The following is an 18043-nucleotide window of genomic DNA, read 5'->3' as shown; positions in this document are numbered from 1 at the left end:
CTTTCTTAGTTCTTCTATCTATCTGACCACTCTTTCTGACTTTCCTTTGCTCAAACTCATCTTGCTCCCCAAGCATGAGTATTCCCTCTATTTCTTCTGGCCTCTTTTTTCTTTTCTTTTCTTTTTTTTTAGACTCAGGCATTTTATCATCTTCCATGGGATTTAGTTCCTTTTTTTTTTTCAAAAGACCTCTTCATTTCTATGGCCTGTCATCATTTCTCTTATGAGGTGAAATTCCCATTTTAAGTGTCTGCCGATCTCCAATTCCATGATCCTTAGGTATCTCAAACTCAACATGTTCAGAAAGTGAACTAATTGTCTTCCTTTCTTAACCTATCTCTCTCCCAAACTTTCCTATTACACCTGAGGGCTTCAGCACCCTTGTAGTCATACAGAGTTTTCACCAATTTCATAGTCATCCATGAAACTTAATCTCTTTCATCTATTCCAACAATTGTCAAAGCCTGTTGTTTCTTTCTCCACATCTCTTTTTAGATCCATGTTTTTTTTTTCTTCAAGCCATTACTCTACTTTTCATTTTTTCCCTTTTTCTTGGACTCTTTGGGTAATCGTCTAAATAATCTATTTCCACTATTTTGTTTTTACAATCTATATTTGTCACAACTACTAAAGTAATATTAAGGCATACATTTGACTATTACCTTTCTTACTCTGAACCCTGATCTTAAAAAAAAGTATCCAGTGGCTCCTTATTGACTATAAAATAAAACATTCTTCATTTGGCACTCAAGGTCCTTCTCAAATGGGTGCTAGCTTGTTTTTCAAGATATTTCATTTCACTACCCTCCACATATTCCATATTCCAGGAAAACTTGCTTATTTGCTGTTCTTGAACTTGATGTTGAATTGAACCTGTCCAGGACTTTGTACAGAGTGTCATTTCACTCTTGGAAATCTTTCCTTCTTCACTTTTCACCTTTTTTTCTTGTTTAAGTTTCTTAATTCCCCTTTGTCTTTCTCTACATTTGCAAATTATGTGATTTTTATATGTTCATATGTTGAGTACCTAAGGAGACTGTAAGGATCTGGAGGAAAGAGACTATATTCAGTTTTATATTTGTATCCCCCCCAAAAATTGCCTTATTATTTTTGGGGGCTTGTCGCTCAAGTTGCTTAGAGACTTTGTATTAGGGTTGCGTCTTCATTTGAAAGGAGCAAGAATGTGGTTATATGGGAGAGAAGAGCTTAGCTGATCTTTGCCTTTTTCTCTTCCACTCATCTGCATAATAGAAAAAATATAATATTTGAAAACTAGGGAATATTGAAACTGAGGGCTGTTTGGTACTTACTAGGCAAATAACCACCCCACACTTTATAGTCTACTCTTCAGAAATTAAAATTGAGAATAATATAGCATACTCACCATAAGCAAGGCTGAAATCTTTGATAGAGGGACTCAAGTGTCCTGGCTCAGGAATACAAATCTAGAGAAAAAACTTTAGCTGAAACTGTTAGATATGGTAAAGGAATCCAAAACTTTGATTAGGATAGCATCAAGGGATAAAGAACAAAAGCTAAGGAACAAAAGAATAGGCTTCTTAGCAGTATGCTAGAACAAGAAACCAATACTCCATCTGGAATTCTTAATTTGAGTTCCACGAACATGTATTTGAAAAATATTTTTGTATCTCAATATATTTGGCTTCCTTAGAAGTCTCAGGATTTTATTTCATGCTTTAAAAATACTATTCTGAGTAGAGTTCCACATGATTTAATGGATTGACAAAGGGCTGGATGACACAGAAAAAGTTAAAGAAGAAAGTCAGAAGAACCAGTGAAGAGATATCCTGCTAGTCTCAGGGAACAGTTTCTGAGTTTTTCCAAGAGGACTAGAAAAGAACTCTACTCTTCAAATCAAAAGAAAATGGCTACTTTTTTCCTCTTGAGGAAGAAAGAGCTAAGGATTTTTGTTGAATGAAAAAGTGGAGGTGATAAGTAGAATCCATTTGAGCAGTATTTGGGTGAGACTGAGAAACCACAAGTATCCTCCTCAGGTAGACCTCATGGGAGCAGCTCAGTAAACATGACTAACTCTCTGGTCACACATGTTCTTTGCATGTGCTCCTAACCCTCCATATTTTCTATATTTGTCCACTCTCAACTGTGCTGTATGAATTTGTAGCACCCCAGATTTATGCCAGAAATGCTTTGTTGCTGTATTTTTTAATGTGCCACATCATGAAATGTATTTAATTTTCAATGATTATTTCTTTGAGTTGACTATTAAAATTAAACACTTCTCTGGGGCCCATGAACTTTTGGTTCCCATGATATTGGGAATCAGGCCCTCAGAATTCCTTGAAACTAGAGAATATATTTTTTAAAAAAATTTGTTCTCATGTTTCTTGTGTAGCATGATAATTATGGAAATATGTATAGAAGAATTGCACATGTTTAACATATATTGGATTACTTGCTATGGAAGGGGAAGGGGATGGGGAAGGAAAGGAGAATTTGAAACAAGGTAATGTAAGGGTGAATGCTGAAAATTATCTATGCATACATATATTTTGAAAATAAAAAGTTCAAAAAAGAGAAGGAAACTATAAAATAGTTTTCTCTGGGCAAAATCAAAGCTGGCATTTAGAGAGGTTGGTGTAAATGCCCTACACACAAAGCCTAAATTCTGCAGGTAGGACTGGATCGTCTGTCTGGTAAAGGACTCTGCTTTGGGATTTAGAAGAGATTGGTTCAAGTTTCCTTTTCTGTAAAAAAGAGGATGTTAAACACTATTGGATTATCACTAAGGCTTCTGCCTACATAAAAATTTGATGATCTTCAGGTGTAAAATGGCAAGTTTGGGGGAATCGGGATGGGGCACTGAGTAAATTTCTGGATTTGCAAGCAGCAAGCCTGGCATAAATTTGTCACTTACTATCCGCGTGAGCCTGAATATATCATTTCACCTCTTTGGACCTCCTTTTCCCCATCTGTAAAATGAGGAGGTTGGATTGGCCAACCTGTGATATTCCTAGCTCCACGGTCCTATGAGAGAATCAACTAGGAAAATATAGGTAAAACTCCTTGCCAACTTTAAAGTTCTAAATGCAGTATGCATACAATCGGCTAATCAGTGCCCGTACTCTGGGAAACTCCGTACAATTACAATGCAACATTATAATCAGCTCCCAGGCTGCCGCTTTACTTTACGGTCCTCTCCCAGCCCCTTAGCCACGTAGCCTAATAATCTTTTATACCGCAGCGCGCGCCTTCACTCCCTCAGACAAATTAGACCTTCCCTCTCTTCCCCTTCCTTCCCTCCCCGCTCTATCACAGCGTGAGTGGTACCGGGACGGGGAGGGCCAGCTGCCACTGAGACTCTATGAACCGGGGACATCCTATATACGAAGTGAAAGGCGAAGGGATGGGGGAATGGGGGAGGGGGGGGCGGAGAGCACCTAGTGGAACAAATTTCATTGCACCCTCCACTGAAGCTCTCAAGCCTCCTTTCCTTTCGGTCTCTCCCTCCTCCCTCCTCTTCCTCCACACTCATACTCTGAACCGTATTTCCAAACCAACGTCCTTTCTTTGCTTTCCAAGGTTTCTCCGTAGTCCCTAGCATAGCTTCCCAAACTCAGATTCACCTAAGAGAGACTGAGAATTTCGTCCAATCAGGAAGAGTTGGGTATTCGAAGGTATTTAGTTGTTAGGCAGATTAGATATTCTCAGGTTAGAGTCCGGGACTGAGTTTAGAAAGTTGCAGCCTGAGAAGCTAGAAGGAGTTAACTTGGGCTGTGTAGGGGCGGAAGAGGAGAGAAGTCTGTCCTGGGGGCAGCAAATTAAGAAAAGCGCTGAGCGGGAAGGCGTTCCCTGGGAGGTTGCTCCATCTCCCCAAGAAGAACTGGGCACCCCCAGAGTAGCGGGGTTGCCGCGGCGGAGAGGAGGGAGGCGAAGCGGAGCGCGGCGTCCCCGGACGCACCTCACCCCACCCGCAGCACGGCCGCGCTCTGGATTCCTATCAATCTGTGCAGAGGCGGATTCCCTCAATCCTCTTCCCCATCTCTACAATTCCCTAGCACGGGACAGTTAATGGGGCCCAAACCCCTCTCCCACAGTTTCTCTAACATTGTTTGTAACCCGTCATTTTCAGAGGTCACTCGATAGAAAGCTGCTGTCTCTGAACTCGCAGCCCTTCTTCTGCCGTCAGTCTGACAACGCATCATTTCTCTCCACACTTTCTTTCTCTCATGAGACTTCAACGAAGGAATACAACACTTTGATAGTATCCACGTTAGTTCCCTAAGGCCTGAAAATAGTGTCTGTGGAGGGAATGGGGGGTAGGATAGGTGGATGGGAAAGAAAGGCCAGCTCTGACACCCGCCCTGCTCTATACCAGGCTTTCGCTTTCACTTCCCGTTGGCTAAGAGACCGAGTCTTTGAGTGTGAAGGGAGAAGAGCATGGCTCTCCTCGAGGTGTGCGGGGCTCCCCGGGGGCGTCGGGTTTCGTGGGGCACGGGCAGTGGACACCCCCGAGATCCCGGGCACTACAGCTTCTCCCTGAGGACCCCGGAACTGGCCGTCCCACGAGGGTTGCAGGTTAGGACTGAAGTGGACTAGTGGGGACTAGTGGGGTAAGCTGGCGGGAGTGGTGGGGCGGAGGTGGATAAGGCGAGGAATGTATCATTTCTGCGAGAAAACACCCCAGAAATCAGCGGCCGTGTGGGAAATAAACTGCGGGACTGTGAGGTGGAATCAAAGGTGGGAATGGAGAGAAGGGGTTCTCTCCGAGTTCAGAGCCAGTTCTTGTCGAATCTCTCCCTCTGTCTAGTCCCCTCCCCGCCCCCCCCCAGTCAATAAGGGGACAGAGGCACTTGTGGAAGGTGAAAAACTGGTCTTATTTCTTGTCCTCTGAGGTGTATTCCCAACTTGTTACTTTGTCTTTTCTTTTTGAATTCTTCCTCTCCTCCCATCATTAAGCTCTTCAGGTTCTTGTATCCTGATGAGTAACTTTCAGTGCTCCTTCCCTTCCCCCTCCCCCACATGGTCCAAACTCTTCTGCCTGGTCCATTCATCCTGAGGCTCCGGCCCGTCCCCTTTCTCCTATTTCTTTCTCTTTCCTCCCTACCCCCCAGCCTCCCGAGTTCTTTCGATCCCTGGAGACAAATGCTGCCCATCAAGTCCGAATTGAAATGGCTCATGGCACCACCACACTAGCCTTCAAATTCCAGCACGGTGTGATCGTGGCAGTAGATTCCCGGGCCTCAGCTGGGAATTATATCGGTGAGTTTTACTATGGGGGCCGAAGTCTGGGCATCTGCCACAGAGGAGGAACTTCCAACCAGCTCTGATTGGGAAGTAAATTTTCGACTGGGAAAAGATCCTCGTTAGGCTCTTTGCATTCTACTTAACCCAGTGTTTCATTGCTCTCCTAGACACTCTACATGTGAACAAAGTAATTGAAATTAATCCTTACCTTTTGGGCACCATGTCAGGCTGTGCAGCTGACTGTCAATACTGGGAGCGTCTCTTGGCCAAAGAGTGTCGGTAAGGGAGCCTCTAAATCTCTGAAATCTCCCCAAGCTTCTTGATTGCTTCCTTTTCAGTTTTGCCAAAATGGAATTCCTCATCTCTTTGTAACCGGTTCTCATCATGTACTTATCTCCACCTACAAACCTCTGCCCCACAAATCCTATCTTTCTTAGCCTTGAGACCCTCACAACCTGCCTTACAGAGTAGTAAAAAGTTTCTTAGCCTTGAGATCCCTCACAACCCTGCCTTACAGAAGTAGTAAAAAGTATAGAACACTCTAGCCTGTTCTCTCTCTCTCTCTCTCTCTCTCTCTCTCTCTCTCTCTCTCTCTCTCTCTCTCTCTCTCTCTCTCTCTCTCTCTCTCTCTCTGTCTCTCTCTCTCTCTCTCTCTCTCTCTCTCTCTCTCTCTCTCTCTCTCTCTCTCTCTCTCTCTCTCTCTCTCTCTCTCTCTCTCTCTCTCTCCCTTCTTCCCTTCTAGCCCTAAACATTTAACACAGTGCCTGCCACAAGGCACTTTATAAAAGTTTATTGATTTTACTGAAGTCTCCTATACCAATCTTCCTCCTCAGATTGTACCGACTTCGGAATGGGGAGCAAATATCTGTGTCTGCTGCTTCCAAGTTGCTGTCCAATATGATGTGCCAGTACCGAGGCATGGGGCTGTCCATGGGCAGTATGATCTGTGGTTGGGACAAAAAGGTGTGTTGCTTTCCCTCCACTGAAAATGTGAACTGCCTGAGTTTCATTATCTCCCTGACTCCACTTCATCAGATATGATATATATCAGAAGGAAATTCCCCCAAAACAGTTGCTGTTTAATTATATGATTCAAAAAGCCCTTTTCTTCACAAAAACTTATTGGGAGTATTATTTTCTCATGTTTCATTTGAGAAAAACAAGGCTCAGAGAGTTTAAGTGACTGTTCCCCAGATGTGGCTAGGAATTGGCATCTAGAATTCAAGTCCAGGTTTTCTAAAACCAGGTCCAAAAGCTTTCTTCTATGCCACCTGATTCCATAACTCTTCCATTCAAAGTTCTGCATGAATGTCTTAAGTTCTATGATCAGTGCCTAGGTTTTAGTCTCATTGTATGTTGTCTCCTAAATTCTTTATTTCCCATTCCTAAGTCTTTCTTCCTTTTTTTTTCCTTCAGGGCCCTGGACTGTATTATGTGGATGACAATGGGACGAGACTCTCAGGGACAATGTTTTCCACAGGCAGTGGAAATAGTTATGCGTATGGAGTTCTGGACAGTGGTTATCGACCTGACCTCAGGCCTGAGGAAGCTTATGACCTTGCCAGACGGGCAATCGTCCATGCTACCCACAGGGATAACTACTCTGGGGGTTTTGTCAATAGTAAGAGTATTCCTCCTTTTCATTGCCTTAGAGTCAAAGATTTAGCCAAGAGGAAGTGATAAACCTGTGTTGCTGGGGTGGGAGGGATAAGAATATTCAGGGTACTGAATAGAAAAGTGGGTTTCTTGTTCTCAGAATTTAAGCATGCTTACATAAGAGTCATGGAAATTCTTCCAAAGAGACAGACTAGTGATAAAGAACTCTCTACTTCTCTTCCATGTTCCCACAGTGTACCACATGAAGGAGGATGGCTGGGTGAAGGTGGAAAGTTCTGATGTTAGTAACCTATTCCATGAGTACCTGAAGAGCCAGAAGTGACTCTGAAGAATGCAGGATTGACCCTGCTGGGAAGATTCAGGAGCAGAGCCATCTGAGGCCCAGAATATTTAGAATATTTAGAATCTGGAGAACAGAATTCCCCAGGAGAAGAAAAGACAGCAGTTTGAGCCATACACAAAACAAAATTCCAATGATTTTCTAACTTAGTAATCTTTTCTGTGCTCAGTCTTGGAAAATAAAGAAATGCTTATAAAAAAACTCTGTTATGGATGTGTGGAGATATGGTTACTAGGAAGGTAGTGGGATTGCCACAGAATTGATGGGAGCTGTGGCCCCTTTAAGATTCCTTTTCCGATCTCAAACTTCCTTTGGGACTGACCTTTGATTTACAAGATGTGGTTTTGACCAAAGTGGTCAAAACCACCCTTTTGTATTCCAAAGGGAGAGATCCGAATCTGAGCTAGTTTGGGCTGTACCCAGCCCCCATTCTAATGATCTGCTCAGGTAGCCCAATCCCCACCTAGTGGGTTCTGGCCCTCAAGGAATCAACCTGGGCTCCACCCATATGCCCCTTCAAGCAAATAAAAGAGCCAAGCTGGAATCATCTCTTGACAGAGAGTTGAAACATGCAAACAACATGCAAGCAACATGCTTTGCATAACAGACTCTCTGTCCACCACTTTTGGTGTATTTCTTCCTCTAATACCTTTTACTAACCAGACTTCTTTAACCTTACTTCCAAACCCTACAATAAACCTTTCTTTTTTTTTTTTTTTTTATCAATCTGGGTTTTGGGGCCTGTAAATTCATTTACAGGGGATTCTCATACCGCCACTAGAACTCATTTAACTTTGTATCCTTGCGCCAAATCCAAAGGGGTTGCAGGGGAGCTCCATTTGACTCCCTGTACCCCAAACCTGTCACTAGACCTCATTTAAGCCTAATTTTATTTAGATATCCCTTAGCTAGACCTCAACATTTGATTATACCTCATCAGAATGATGGTAGAATTGGGAGACACATTAGGATTCTTCTTAAGTATATACTCTGCAGCTTTGATCCTGAACCTCAGTGTTTTCAGCTATATACTCTTATTCTTTCTCAGGATTTTCTCTCTTCCTTCTTATCTCCAGGACTACAGAATGCTGTACTTTATTTATTCAAAAGTAACATTGAGTATTATATCTTTTAATTAAGAACCTCATCTTTGAAGTCTTCTTCAGAGTCTAGTAGTTTTCTAGGAAGAGAGGTTTAGGGAAGGGGAAAAACTCTCCAAGGTGCACAATATAGGGGCACCAGTGCATTGGGATTTAGAATTCAGAAAGTGAAGCTATAACATGATTTTGGAGGTTTTTCTTGGGTTCCATGAAAGCCAGACATCTGAGACCTAAAAGGTCTAGCCCAATAATAAAAACTAGTTGGAATTGTTAAATTGTTTGGCTCTGGAGTCCAAATATCCAGGATTCACATCCTTGCTACTGGTTAGTTGAATGAGGACACTTCCTTCACCTCAGAGCCTTCTTATCTCTAAAAAGGGGGCTTGGATTAGGTGGTCCTTAAGGCCTGATTCATTTTGAAGCCTGATACCAACCTTACTTAGTATGTTCATTGCTGTCCAATTCTACTTAAGTCTTTGAAATGGTACACTTCTTTTTTTTTTTTAAAGCTTTTTTATTTTCAAAACATATGCATGGATAATTTTTCTTTTTTTTTCTTTTTTAAAAATTAATTTTATAATTATAACATTTTTGACAGCACATATGCATAGGTAATTTTTACATTATCCCTTGCACTCCCTTCTGTTCCAAATTTTCCCCTCCATCCCTCCACCCCCTCCCCTAGATGGCAGGCAGTCCCATACACATTTAATATGTTATAGTATATCCTAGATACAATATATGTGTGCAGAACCGAATTTTGTTGTTGTTGCTAAGGAAGAAATGGATTCAGAAGGTAAAAATAACCTGGGAAGAAAAACAAAAATGCTCACAGTTTACACTCATTTCCCAGCGTTCCTTCTCTGGGTGTAGCTGATTCTGTCCATCATTGATCAATTGGATCTGAGTTAGATCTTCTCTTTGTTGAAGATATCCACTTCTATCAGAATACATCCTCATACAGTATTGTTGTTGAAGTGTATAATGATCTCCTGGTTCTGCTCATTTCACTCAGCATCAGTTCATGTAAGTATCTCCAAGCCTCTCTGTATTCATCCTGCTGTTCATTTCTTGGATATAAAAATCGTATTCAGTTTACTCCTTCCCTTATCTTATCTTGTTTTATTTGTACAAAAACTTTTTAGGCCCTGAAGTCAGGAGAGCCTGAGTTCAAATCTTGTCTCAGAAACTTGTCTCTAGCTGTGTGACCCTGGGCAAGTCACTTAACACCAATTGCCTCAGCAAAACACACACACACACACACACACACACACACACACACACACACACACACACACAAAACCCAAACAACCCAACAAATAAAACCCCAAAAATTTTTAGTTTAATATAATCAAAATTATCTATTTTGCCTTCCATAATGAACTCTAGTTCTTCTTTGGACACAAATTCCTTGCTTCTCCACAGACCTGAGAGGTATGCTAACTTTTGTTCTTCTAATTATATCTAAATCATGATTCCTAGCTAGTACCAAATGATTTTGATGACTACTGCTTTATAATATAGTTTTAGCTTGGGTATAGCTATGCCACCTTCATTTGAATTTCTTTCATTAATTCCCTTGAAATTCTTGACCTTTTGTTCTTCCAGATGAACTTTTTTACTGTATTTTTTTTAGCTCTGTAAAATAAGTTTTTATTTATTATTTTATTAGCTCTGTAAAATAAGTTGGGAGTTTGATGGTATGGCATTGAATAAGTAGACTAATTTAGATAGAATTGCCATTTTTATTATATTAGCTAGGCTTACCCATAAACACTTGCTATTTTTCCAATTGATTAGGTCTGACTTTGTTTGAAAAGTGTTTTGTAATTGTGTTTATAAAGTTCTTGACTTTGTCTTGATATGTAGACTCCCAGATATTTAATATTATCTATAATTATTTTAAATGGAATTTCTCTTTGTATCTCTTTCTGCTGGACTTTGTTGGTAACATAGAAATGCTGATGATTTATGTGTATTTTACATCCTGTAACTTTGTTAAAGTTGTGAATTGTTTCTAGGGTTCTCTAAATACACTGTCATATCATTTGCAAAAAGTGATCATTTGATTTCCTCATTACCTATTCTACTTCCTTTAATTTCTTTTTCTCCTCTTACTATTGAAGCTATTATTTTTAATGCAATATTGAATAGTAATGGTGATAGTGGGCAACCTTGTTTGACCCTTAATCTTATTGTAAATGGTTCTAGTTTATTCCCATTATATATAATGCTTGCTGATGGTTTTAAATAGATGCTGCAGATCATTTTAAGGAAAACTCCATTTATTTCTATATTCTCTAGTATTTTTTACAGGAATGGTTATTGGAATTTGGCAATTGCTTTTTCTGCATCTATTGAGATAACCATATGATTTCTATTAGTTTGGTTATTGATATAGTCAATTATGATAATAATCCTACTTAGTCATGGTGTATTATCCTGGTGATAACTTACTGTAATCTCTTTACTAATATTTTATTTAAGGTTTTTGCATTAATATTTATTAGGGAAATTGGTTTATAATTTTCTTTCTCTATTTTGACCCCACCTGGTCATAAAAGAAATTTAGTAGGACTCCTTCTTTTCCTATTTTTCCAAAAAGTTTGCATAGTGTTGGAATTAATTGTGCTTTAAATGTTTGATAATATTCACATGTAAAACCATTTGGCACTAGACATTTTTTTCTTAGGGAGTTCATTAATAGCTTATTCAATTTCTCTTCCTAAAATAGGACTATTTAAGCAATTTATTTCCTCCTCTATTAATTTGGATAATCTATATTTTTGTGTGTATTCATCCACTTAACTTAGATTATCAGATTTATTGGCATACAGTTGGGTAAAATAACTCCTACTTATTGTTCTTCTTAATGGGGGAAGTTCACGTTTTTCATTTTTGATACTAACAATTTGATTTTATTCTTTACTTTTTCTAATCAAATTAACTAAAGGTTTATCTATTTTGTTGGGGTTTTTTATAAAACCAACTCTTAGTTTTGTTTATTAATTAGTTCATTAGTTTTCTTATGTTCAATTTATCTCCCCTTTTATTTTCAGAATTTCAAATTCGGTATTTAATTGGGAGTGTTAATTTGTTCTTTTTCTAGCTTTTTTGGTTACATGTCCAATTAATTGATCTTATTTTTCTCTATTTTATGCATGAAAACTCTAGAGATAAAACTTCCCTTAGAACTTTCTTGTCTGCATCCCATAAATTTTTGGCTTGTTGTCTCATCATTGTCATTCTCTTGCATGAAATTATTGATTGGATCAATGATTTGTTGTTTTTCAGGCGGACAAAAACAGAGGGATTGGAATGCTATGTAGTGGTTCACACTCATTTCCCAGAGTTCTTTTGCTGAGTGTAGCTGGTTCTATTCATTATTGAACAAATGGAACTGATTTGATTCATCTCATTGTTGAAAAGAGCCACGTCCATCAGAATTGATTATCATATAGTATTGTTTCTGAAGTATATAATGATCTCCTGGTCCTGCTCATTTCCTTCAACATCAATTCATGTAAGTCTCTCCAAGCCTTTCTGAAATCGTCATGCTGGTCATTTCTTACAGAACAATAATATTCCATAACATTCATATACCACAATTTATTTAGCCATTCTCCAATTGATGGGCATCCACTCGGTTTCCATTTCTGGCCACTACAAAGAGGGCTGCTACAAACATTTTTGCACATATGGGTCCCTTTCCCTTCTTTAAAATCTCTTTGGGATATAAGCCCAGTAGTAATGCTGCTGGATCAAAAGGTATGCACAGTTTGATAACTTTTTGAGCATAGTTCCAAATCACTCTCCAGAATGGCTGGATGTATTCACAATTCCACCAACAATGTATCAGTGTCCCAGTTTTCCCACATCCCCTCCAACATTCTGCATTATCTTTCTCTGTCATCCTAACCAATCTGAGAGGTATGTAGTGGTATCTCAGAGTTGTCTTAATTTGTATTTCTCTGATTAATAATGACTTGGAGCATCTTTTCATATGGCTAGAAATAATTTCAATTTCTTCATCTGAAAATTGTCTGTTCATATCCTTTGACAATTTATCAATTGGAGAATGGCTTGATGTCCTATAAATTAGAGTCAATTCTCTCTATATTTTGGAAATGAGGCCTTTATCAGAACCTTTGACTATAAAAATGTTTTCCCAGTTTATTGTTTCCCTTCTAATCTTGTCTGCATTAGTTTTGTTTATACAAAAGCTTTTCAATTTGATATAATCAAAATTTTCTATTTTGTCATCAATAATGATCTCTAGTTATTCTTTGTTCACAAATTCCTTCTACCTCCACATGTCTGAGAGGTAAACTATCCTATGTTCTTCTAATTTATTTATAATCTCAATCTTTATACTTGGATCATGAACCCAATTTGACCTTATTTTGATGTATGGTGAGTGTGGGTCAATGCCTAGTTTCTGCCATAATAATTTCCAATTTTCCCAATATTTTTTGGCAAACAGCGAATTCTTATCTCTTATCAATTCTTATCTTTGGGTTTGTTAAACACTAGATTGTTAAAGTTATTGACTATTTTGTCCTTTGAACCTAACCTATTCCACTAATCAACTAGTCTATTTCTTAGCCAATACCAAATGTTTTTGGTAACTGCTGCTTTATAATATAGTTTTAGATCTGATACAGCTAGGCCACCTTCATTTGATTTTTTTTTTTACTAGTTCCCTTGAAAATCTTGACCTTTTGTTCTTCCAGATGAATTTTGTTATTTTTTTTCTAGGTCATTAAAATAGTTTTTTAGGAGTCTGATTGGTATAGCACTAAATAAATAGATTAGTTTAGGTAGTACTGTCATCTTTATTATATTTGCTCACTCTATCCAAGAGCACTTAATATTTTTCCAATAGTTTAGATCTGACTTTATTTGTGTGGAAAGTGTTTTGTAGCTTGGCTCAGATAGTTCCTGACTTTTCCTTGGCAGATAGATTCCCAAATATTTTATACTATTGGCAGTTACTTAAATGGAATTTATCTTTGTAACTCTAACTCTATATGTAGTGATATATAAGAATGCTGATGACTTATGTGGGGTTTATTTTGTATCCTGCAACTTTACTAAAGCTGTGTATTATTTCTAATAGCTTTTTAGTAGAATTTCTGGGGTTCTCTAAGGATGCTATCATATCATCTGCAAAGAGTGATAATTTGGTTTCCTCATTACCTATTCTAATTCCTTTAATTTCTCTCTCTCTCTACTCTTATTGCCAAAGCTAGGCATTTCTAATACAATATTGAATAGTAATGGTGATAGTGGGCAACCTTGTTTCACACTTGAACTTATTGGGAATGGTTCCAATTTATCTCCATTATATATGATACTGATAATTTAAAATTGATGCTACTGATTATTTTTAAGGAAAAGTACGTTTATTCCTATACTCTCACGTGTTTTTTTTTAATAGGAATGGATGTTGGATTTTATCAAATGCTTTTTCTGCATCTTTTGAGATGATCATATGGTTTTTGCTAATTTGGTTATTGATATAGTGAATTATACTAATAGTTTCCCTAATATTGAACCAGCCCTGTATTCCTGGTATAAATCCTTCTTGGTCATTGTGTATTATCCTGGGGATGATTTTCTGTAATCTTTTTGCTAATATTTTATTTAAGATTTTAGCATCAATATTCATTAGGGAGATTGGGCTATAATTTTCTTTCTCTGTTTTCTACCTACCTGATTTAGGTATCAGTACCATGTCTGTGTCATAAAAGGAATTGGTAGGAGTCCTTCATTCCCTATTTTTTCAAATAGTTTATCCCACTCACCCAACCAAGCCTGTCCTCCAGGTGTGTGAAACTGGGAGGAAACCCAGACATTCAGTTTTGTAGCCCTCAGCTTTCTTCTATGTTACAGGGATGGTGGGGCTGAACCTGGTTTTTAATCTTGATTTTCCTGAGTTAGCAGATGGTGATTGCCTCATGATGAGGAAGGAGATCTTCCTCCATTATTCTGATTATTGTCTCCTTTTCCCTTCCCCTTCAGGGAGTGACATTTACATTACACCCTGGGAAGGTCCTGGTAGGGCCCAATGGAGTTGGAAGAGTGCAGTGGCTACATTGCTACAGAACCTATCAGTCCACAGGTTGCTGGATGTAGAACCTTTGTTCCAACAATGCTAATATCTGCACTTAGAACAGGGATAAGGAGGAAAGGGAGATGAAGCTGAGGAAGGAAATCTTGGGAGAAGGAGGTGGGCAGGTCTGGGGAAGAGAGAATCTCTTTCTTCTCCTGAAGACCTGTGGGGTAGGGGAGAGTTTCTTGGGTCCTTGTTCTGGGTTAGCTCACCTGGTGTTCCCTTCCCACACAGGTGTCTGTGGTCAGTCAGAAGCCTATGTTGTTCTCAGGGTCTGTGAGGGACAACATTGCCTATGGGATGGACAGCTATGGGGATGATGAGGTGAGGGCCGCTGCCCAGGCAGTCCATGCTGATGGATTCATTGCCAGTATGGAACATGGACTGGACCCAGGAACCTTCACCGATCTACATGACCGGGACAATGAGTTTGTAAATGAAAGGGAATGTGACCAATCCATGATGAGGTCATCAGGTACCACTGAGTATATTTACTCTAAAGCTGGTATCCCCCATGTTTCCTTCTTCCCTTCACCTTCTTATTTATATGAAAGTATTGGGCTGTGCTCCCCAGGCTTTTTGCCCAGGAGACCATGGGATATGATGTTACCTCTCCCTGGATGGCACCATTGTGCACACATCCCCAGGACTCTCTTAATCTGATCTGAGGGGAAATGGCAGAGAAAAGACTGGGGACAAAAGAGTGTTTCCTCTGCACTGAATAGTCACAGGATCCTGTCTCTGAGGAAGGCTATATTCTCTGCCTCTACAGCTGTGGGGGAAATGGGAAGCCGGGTGTCTGCAGGACAGAAGCAATATCTGGCCATTGCTCAGATCCTGGTGTGGGATCCCCGTGTCCTCCTCCTGGCCACTAGTGCCCTGGGCAGGAAGTGTGAGCAGTAGGGAAGGGCAAGGGGCTGGGGAGAAAGCACATGGGGGTGGCCCTACTCACTGAGGGGCCACATTTGCTTTATTCTCTTAGGTGCAGTAGCAGTGCTAGGGCAGGCTGCAAGTTTGTGAGTTTGTTTCTTTAATGGCCAGTTTTCTCACCTCAGCTTCAGGAGAGGATGCTGCAGGAGATCGGACAGTGATGGTGATTGCACATCGGCTGCAGACAGTGCAGGCTGCTGACCACATCCTGGTGCTGGAGCAAGGAGAGATGGTGAAGCAAGGGACCTACACTAGGCTCATGGCTCAGAGAGGTCTCTATCATTGCCTGGTGCAGTGATACCTTGAAGCCTGAGACCCTGGAGAAAGTGTGTATTATGTGTCTCTGTGTGCTTTTTTATATGAAGTTTGGGTTTAGATTTGGGTCAAGATCTCAGATCCAAGGCAATCCTTGCTCTGAGTACCACTAGCCTGGGATCCTGTATAGTAGCCACTATATCTCGAGAAATGATGGGGTCTTGGACAAGATGTACCCCCCAGGACTATCCCTTTCAAGAGACTTGGTTGCTTTCCTACTTCTGAGTCATTGCATACCTGTGTGTGAATGTGCCAATCAATAAAAAAAATTTTTTTAAAGATAAGCACAAAGGTGAGAGAAGTAACTCGATGTTCTTTTTGTTGGGCTCTGCATACTTCTGGACAAAAGATCAAATAGTCTTGTTAGAACTCAGCTGTTTTTATTCCAGTTTGTTAGGGCCAACTCAAGATGGAATCCTACAAGTTTAGTGTTTTCAAAATGGGCTGATCCGGGGCAAAAAAATGGTTGTTGAACTAGAACAGAACTAGGGAACATTACGAAATGCAAAATGGATAATTTTTATTATATTAAATTTAAAAGTTTTTGCCCAGAAAATCAGCGTAGCAGAATTAGAAGGAAAGCAGAAAGCTGGGGGAAAAAATTATAATCAAGGGTTCTGATTACTGTGGCTATTCTAATCAAGAGGTCAAAGTATAAGAGCCCTTTGATCTCAGAAGTGATAAATGAGCCCGGAGACTCAGAGAGTGAAAAGAGTTCCAGTTTATTATGCTGTACAGCCTTGTTGATATACATTTTTGCAAGTGCGCAAGAACAGTAGGCAATCCCCAATCACCATTCAGAAAAGCACCTCTTGGGTTTTGCTTATGCACGGTGTCTGCCAATGGGAGGAGAGCCAACCCCGACACTCAGCAACTCACTCACAAGCCAGAGGCCCTATCAAGCATCTCTGTTTATGAGCATCTCGCTCTGACCTTCAGACTGTCCCCTTTCCCAGGGGCACATCACTACTCCAATTTTTTTATTTTCAAAATATGATAAATGTTGGAGGGAATGTAAGAAAACCAGAACACTAACACATTTTTAGCAGAGTTGGGAAATGATCCAGTCATTCTGGAGACCAATTTGGAATTATACCCATTAGAAAAATTAAAGCACCTCCACGGTTCCACTGTCCACCCACACAAATCTTGACTTTAGGCTTTCCTCGCTGTCCCTCTCCGGCAGTTATTGCTCCTCGGTCCTTTTTAAGCCGCAGAGAGAGGAGGCAGAGCTGAGGATCTGAGGCGGATTAAGGCGGCGTTTCTGAAGTGACCGAACTTTTGTTTGATTGTGAGTTTGTCTCCCGCCTGGGCCTCAGCCAATGAGACTCCGAGATGCTGAAACGTCACTGGTTACCGACCGGTCTGTTAAGGGAGGTTCCTATTCTAGGAAAAAGAAACTCAGGCTTTTCTATAAACCGGGAGACTCCTCAAGTTCGTGCCGAGTTCCGCGACCACAGCCCGATCTGAGATCCCGCGGTGCTGGAATCTTCTTATCCCTGAGCAGACAGAGGCAGGGACTGGAGGGAAAGTGTAGAGGGGGGAGGGGGGCTTTAATCATCTTTGGGTCCTTGCGGCAGTCTGACGGTGGGGAATTCCTCTTCTGCGAAAAATGCCTTTTTAAATGAATAAATAAAATACACAGAATTACAAAAAGATCTGTTTATATCTAAAGATGTGATTTTTCCCCCCACCCCAAGGTTATGAAATCTATCCAGGGACCTCTGGGCGGAGGGAGAGGGCCTTGGATTTCAGGGTAAGAATCCTTACTGCAGTGACAGAGAAACAACTGCGATCCCCACTCCTGTTTCTGGAGCTCTATGGGAGTCAATCCATTGTGCACCCATGGGAGATCCAGCCTGTCTACACTGGAGGCGGTTTGTGAAAAGGTTCCTACGCCCTGGGGGGGGCGCGGGGGCTTCCTCTCAGGATTGATGTAAACACTGTTTTAGGATATGTGGGAGCTCCTGAGTGTGGGTGCAGGGGAAGGAAGCGTATGAAGCCTTGTGTGGAGTAAGGTATGGTGAAGAACTTACAGATTAAGCACATATTGATCAGAGACTGTTAGCTAATGTAAACCAGACCTATAGGCCCCAGTCACATGAAGACCTAGGCTGCATTCCATTGTCCAAAGAAGAAGAGGCTGTAAATCACCTTGTTGGGTTGCATTCCACTGAACAAATGGGGAGCAGACTTGTATGACCAATCACAACCTATGGAGGGTGGGATTTTGGAGGTTCTTTGTCTGAAATGTATAAAAGTCATGAGCATCTTCAAGGGAGTGGCTCTCTCCTGCTGTGAATCTGGCTCACAGATCAGGATGGGATCTGCTTCTTGAGATTCTAATAAATAATTCTGCTTTTCTATGAGTGATCTCTGAGTAGTCATTTTTGGTTAGGA

General features: G+C 40.4%; 1 protein-coding gene across 2 annotated transcripts; it reads left to right on the top strand.

Moving 5' to 3' along the window:
• The first annotated feature begins 4364 nt into the window (after positions 1 to 4364).
• Positions 4365 to 7384, top strand: PSMB8 (proteasome 20S subunit beta 8). Of its 2 annotated transcripts, none has more exons than XM_074311075.1 (6): positions 4365 to 4557; positions 5094 to 5241; positions 5394 to 5505; positions 6060 to 6189; positions 6643 to 6847; positions 7077 to 7384. In XM_074311075.1, exons 1-6 carry the CDS (start codon positions 4420 to 4422, stop codon positions 7163 to 7165), a joined length of 822 nt encoding a protein of 273 aa, XP_074167176.1. In that variant the 5' UTR covers positions 4365 to 4419; the 3' UTR covers positions 7166 to 7384. The 2 variants fall into 2 exon arrangements, with proteins under 2 accessions (XP_074167176.1, XP_074167177.1); XM_074311076.1 differs by having other exon boundaries at positions 4370 to 4434.
• The last annotated feature ends 10659 nt before the right edge of the window (positions 7385 to 18043 follow it).

Source organism: Sminthopsis crassicaudata, chromosome 4 (assembly GCF_048593235.1).
Source record: "Sminthopsis crassicaudata isolate SCR6 chromosome 4, ASM4859323v1, whole genome shotgun sequence".
NCBI classification, from domain to species: Eukaryota; Metazoa; Chordata; class Mammalia; order Dasyuromorphia; family Dasyuridae; genus Sminthopsis; species Sminthopsis crassicaudata.
The sequence above is the reverse complement of the archived record's forward strand: the minus strand, read 5'-3'. Positions and strand labels throughout refer to the sequence as shown.